The 4,687-nt window shown below is 36.3% G+C and overlaps 1 protein-coding gene across 1 annotated transcript; it reads left to right on the top strand.

The window, feature by feature from the left end:
• Positions 1-527: 527 nt before the first annotated feature.
• LOC132298853 (cytochrome P450 84A1-like) lies at positions 528-3,820 on the top strand. The gene is made up of 2 exons (XM_059795187.1): positions 528-1,424; positions 3,146-3,820. Exons 1-2 carry the CDS (start codon positions 528-530, stop codon positions 3,758-3,760), a joined length of 1,512 nt encoding a protein of 503 aa, XP_059651170.1. The 3' UTR covers positions 3,761-3,820.
• Positions 3,821-4,687: the final 867 nt, after the last annotated feature.

Raw genomic sequence — 4,687 nt, 5'->3', positions numbered from 1 at the left:
TAAAATTTGTTTTTCGATTATGAGGAGTTATCTTTGGCAAAAATTCTCTTGTTGAATTTGTTGGCATTTGTGTTCAAAGATATAAAATTGGATAATGCAATAGTAAAGATTTTTTAATTTTTATTTTGGTAATTACCTTTTATTACTAGAGTAAAATTAAATATGAAAATTAAAAATAGGGTGAGAGTGATTTTGGGCTAAAAGAAAAAGATATAGATGGGTTTAAAAAATAACCATTAAATTTAATCTAATATTCTATATAAAAAGAGTGAATTAATTTTCTTATTCCACATAGAACAAGAGACCCACGAGTCCTGATCTCCTTGTTCTATGTGGAATAAGAAAATTAATCAACACACTTTATATATATATATATATATATATATATATATATATATATGTAGAGGGAGAGAGAGAACATTCATTTTACATTAAACTCAAAACCACCACATTTGAGTTTTTTACACACCTATCTAGTCATGGACTTCTTTTCCCTTGAAGCTCTGCAACCTTTACCTATATGCTTCATGGTTGCTCTGACCTTCCTTGCTATGACTTTCTTCACTCATTTACTACGAAGAGGTCCATACCCACCGGGCCCGAAAGGCTTACCGGTGATCGGAAACATGCTGATGATGGACCAGTTAACTCACCACGGACTAGCCCGGCTGGCCAATAAATTCGGCGGTCTGCTCCACCTCAAAATGGGCAGGATACACATGGTGGCCGTGTCCACCCCGGACATGGCTCGAGAAGTCCTCCAAGTCCAAGACAACGCCTTCTCCAACCGCCCTGCGACCATTGCCATAACCTTTTTGACCTACGACCGAGCGGACATGGCGTTCGCCCACTACGGCCCATTCTGGCGCCAGATGCGTAAGATCTGTGCCGTGAAATTGTTTAGTCCAAAACGGGCTGAGTCGTGGCAATCGGTAAATGAAGAGGTGGAGTGGTTGATCGGGACCATATCGGCCAAGGTTGGTTCCTCGGTCAATGTGGGCGAGTGGGCTCTTGCTTTGACACGAAACATAACTTGTCGGGCTGCGTTCGGATCCATGTCACGCGAAGGCCAGAACGAGTTCACCAAGATTTTACAGGAGTTTTCGAAGCTCTTTGGGGCTTTTAATGTCGCGGATTTTATCCCGTGGTTGGGTTGGATTCATGGACGAGAATTCAACGAGAGGCTCGTCAGTGCTCGAGAATCGCTGGATGGATTCATCGATCAGATTATAGATGATCACATGGCGAAGAAGAATAGTAGTAGCAAACATGACGACAGTTTAGATGATGCTGAAATCGATACAGATATGGTGGACGAGTTAATGGCATTTTACAAGGAAGATGATTCTGAAAGTCAATCCAAAGACGATTTACAGTCCTCCTCCACTAAGATCACCAGGGACAACATCAAAGCTCTAATCATGGTAAGAAATTTATTTATTTATTTATTTTCTTTTTAATCTGACTTTTGTTGATAGCTTTCGCGCCATCAATTGGTGGCATGACACTGTATTATGTTCTTTAAAACCGAGCATCACTCAATCCCTTCAAACAACATACATATAATTCTTTGAATTATAGAACTCACGTGAATCCCAATGCATTGCATCCAAGGGATACACGATACACATGCATTATGTAGACTATTCTGTTGGACATTTCTGTTCTAAGTATCATTTTTGTTCACGAAAACTGCAATGACAAAACAGCCGAGAGATTCTTTAGTATATGTTATTAAATTATTGGGTTAATTTTGAACTGTTGCTTTCTCTTGTTTTTTTGGTAGACCGGTTAACCTTATTGTGTGAGAAGTAGTGATAGATATTATAAGTTCAATTTTTTTATTAATTAATGAAAATAATATATTTATCTGTTCAATGGTAAGTAGGTGATATGTGATTTGCAAACATTATTTATAATTATAAAATTAAAAAAGTAATAAATAAGCTGAATTTATTAAAAAATTGTTGTTTTCCTTGACATCCTACACTATTTATCAAAAGTATTTTCTTGATTTCCTTTTTCAGAAAAAATACATTAGGAAATTAACAAAATCTTTTATTTTGCATTCAAATTAATGAGCTGTCATTTACGAAATAGTCTTATTTTAGATGCTCATTTATAAAATATTGTATTTTAGAGTCCTTGTCGTGCTACGAATTTAAATACTTTTTCTTGGAATTTAAATACCTATAAATAAATATAATTTACTGTGTGCGCGTGTGATTTTTGTTACTTTGTTTGGAAGGTCTCTTGACCATATTGTTGGTATTAATACCACGTGATATATATATATATATATTTATTGTAAATGATACTTACCACCACGTGATTTGAGAACAAATACATTTAATTCAATCAATTACAAAAACTTACCCACTAACCTAATATAGAAAAACTTGTCTCCATTAATTAGAGTAATGCTTCTATGAATTCTCCCTACGAGTAGTTTCACGAGCCCTCTCTTTTTTTTAAGATCCCTCTCACAAGATTTCTTATGAGCGCCTTTTTTTTTTTTTTTAATCATTATGTACAAATATTAAGGCATGAATACAACTACATGAATGAGGACTAAGCAGGAATTATATAGTTAAAAAAAATTTCAAAAATTTATTTACAGTAAATCACATGAGGAGTTGGTCAAAGTTAATTACATTTAGACAAGAAAAATAATGTAAAAGTTCAACCCGTGTGATCTATTGTTAATAAATTTTTAAATGAAATTTTTTCTATATAATTCTTGTTTAGTCTTCCTTCAAGTAGTTGTATTCATATAATCATGACAAAAAAAAGGAGAGCTCATGAAAAAGATCTCATACTAGCATTACTCTTAATGTTATGTTTGAATTATCCCAACCAATTTTAATTCTATATATATTTGTGTTTTAAATATTTAATTATAAAACAAGTAAAAATAATAATAATTGTTTTTTAGAAGTTTGGATTCTTCACTCAGAATGCATGTGTCTAAAAGATAATTAATTTGAGACATGGTTATAATAAAATTCACTAACTTTTGGTATTACTTTCTCCTTAACATCTTATTGTCACAATTATTCAATATATATATATATTGGGTAAATGAATATGATATTTTTGAACAAAAAGAACTAATTAATTCATGTTGTAAATGCCATTATCACAGGATGTGATGTTCGGCGGGACCGAAACTGTGGCATCGGCGATCGAGTGGTGCATGGCGGAGCTAATGAAGAGCTGGGAGGATCTAAAGAAGGTGCAACAAGAACTCTCAGATGTGGTTGGCCTAAACCGCCGAGTCCACGACTCCGACCTCAAGAACCTCACGTACCTCAAATGTGTCGTCAAAGAGACCCTCCGGCTCCACCCTCCAATTCCGCTACTCCTCCACGAGACCGCCACGGACTGCACCGTGGCTGGGTACAAAATCCCGGCCAAGTCACGTGTCATGATCAATACATGGGCCATCGGCCGCGACAAAGCTGCATGGGATGATCCTGACACGTTCAAGCCATCTAGGTTTCTTAATGGCGGTGCACCGGACTTTAAAGGAAGCGATTTCGAGTTCTTACCGTTTGGGTCCGGACGTCGGTCGTGTCCGGCCATGAAACTTGGACTGTATGCACTGGAGCTCACAGTGGCACACCTTTGCCATTGCTTTACATGGGAGTTACCTGATGGTATGAAGCGTAGTGAGCTTGACATGAATGATGTGTTTGGACTCACCGCCCCAAGGGCGATTCAACTCGTCGCCGTACCGAGCCATCGCCTGCATTATTGAACTGTTTTCTTTCTTCATCTTTTTTTAACTATCAATAAAATATTATGAAGTTATGGTTTGTAATAGGGAGGGCGTGCCATCTCTTCATCTATTGTACTGAATGGTTTTATATATATATATATATATATATATATATATATTCGAAATTTATTGATAGAATGTTTATTCTCTTCAATGAAATCATGTTATTTCTGAAAAAAAACAAGGGTAAAGAGTCAAGTTCCTAATGTGAAGAAGAAGAAAACTTATAAAGTTAGGGTAAATTGTACTTTCTGAGAGATTATTATAATTTAATCCAAATTATAAGTAAGAAATGTAAATAAAAAATTTACTGGGGGCATCTGAGCCCACTGTAGGTATTTTATATCATCAGCCTTTATTCGATAGCAATGTGGTTTGTGATCTTATTTCGTTAATCTTTCTTTCTTTCTTCCTTTTTTTTTTATTGCTTCTTTGCAAGGGTTTTAAAATAAAAAAATAAAAAAAATGCAATCTTTGGCTGCCAGATGCCAGAGCAAGAATATAAGCCAAAGCAGTATCCTCTGCTGACATGAAAGTTGGGCAAGAGCATGGACGACCCCATTACCATGTCAAAGCATGCACATGGCTAAGTCGAGGAAAGGAGAATCGTCGTAGTGCCACTTGAATATCGAACGATATGGACGGAATCTTAAGTGGACCACAATCATTTCCATTAACTGCTTAGACCACCGACAAAGAATCGCTTTCAAAACAAAGGTGGACATAAGACGACGTTAAAGCCCAAAGAACCGCTTTACGCAAACACATAGCCTCAGCCAAGTAGTAGTCGAAGCCTGAAAAGGAGAAAAAATCACTGCCTGCAGAATAGTTTCCCTAAAATCCCGAAACACAGCACCTCCACCCCCAACCTGGGTAACCGATGAAAAGGAAGCATCCACATTGCAT

This window comes from Cornus florida, unplaced genomic scaffold (assembly GCF_030987335.1).
Source record: "Cornus florida cultivar Cherokee Brave unplaced genomic scaffold, ASM3098733v1 CherokeeBrave_3.0.0_Hap2_Chr03, whole genome shotgun sequence".
In the NCBI taxonomy this organism is placed as follows: domain Eukaryota; kingdom Viridiplantae; phylum Streptophyta; class Magnoliopsida; order Cornales; family Cornaceae; genus Cornus; species Cornus florida.
Note: the sequence above shows the minus strand (reverse complement) of the source record. Positions and strands in the feature narration are given on the sequence as shown.

Coding starts and splice junctions, on each gene's coding strand:
- LOC132298853 (XM_059795187.1), top strand. CDS start 528: ATGGTTGCTCTGACCTTCCTTGCTATGACTTTCTTCACTCATTTACTA. Junction 1,425..3,145: donor ACATCAAAGCTCTAATCATG/GTAAGAAATTTA, acceptor CCATTATCACAG/GATGTGATGTTCGGCGGGAC.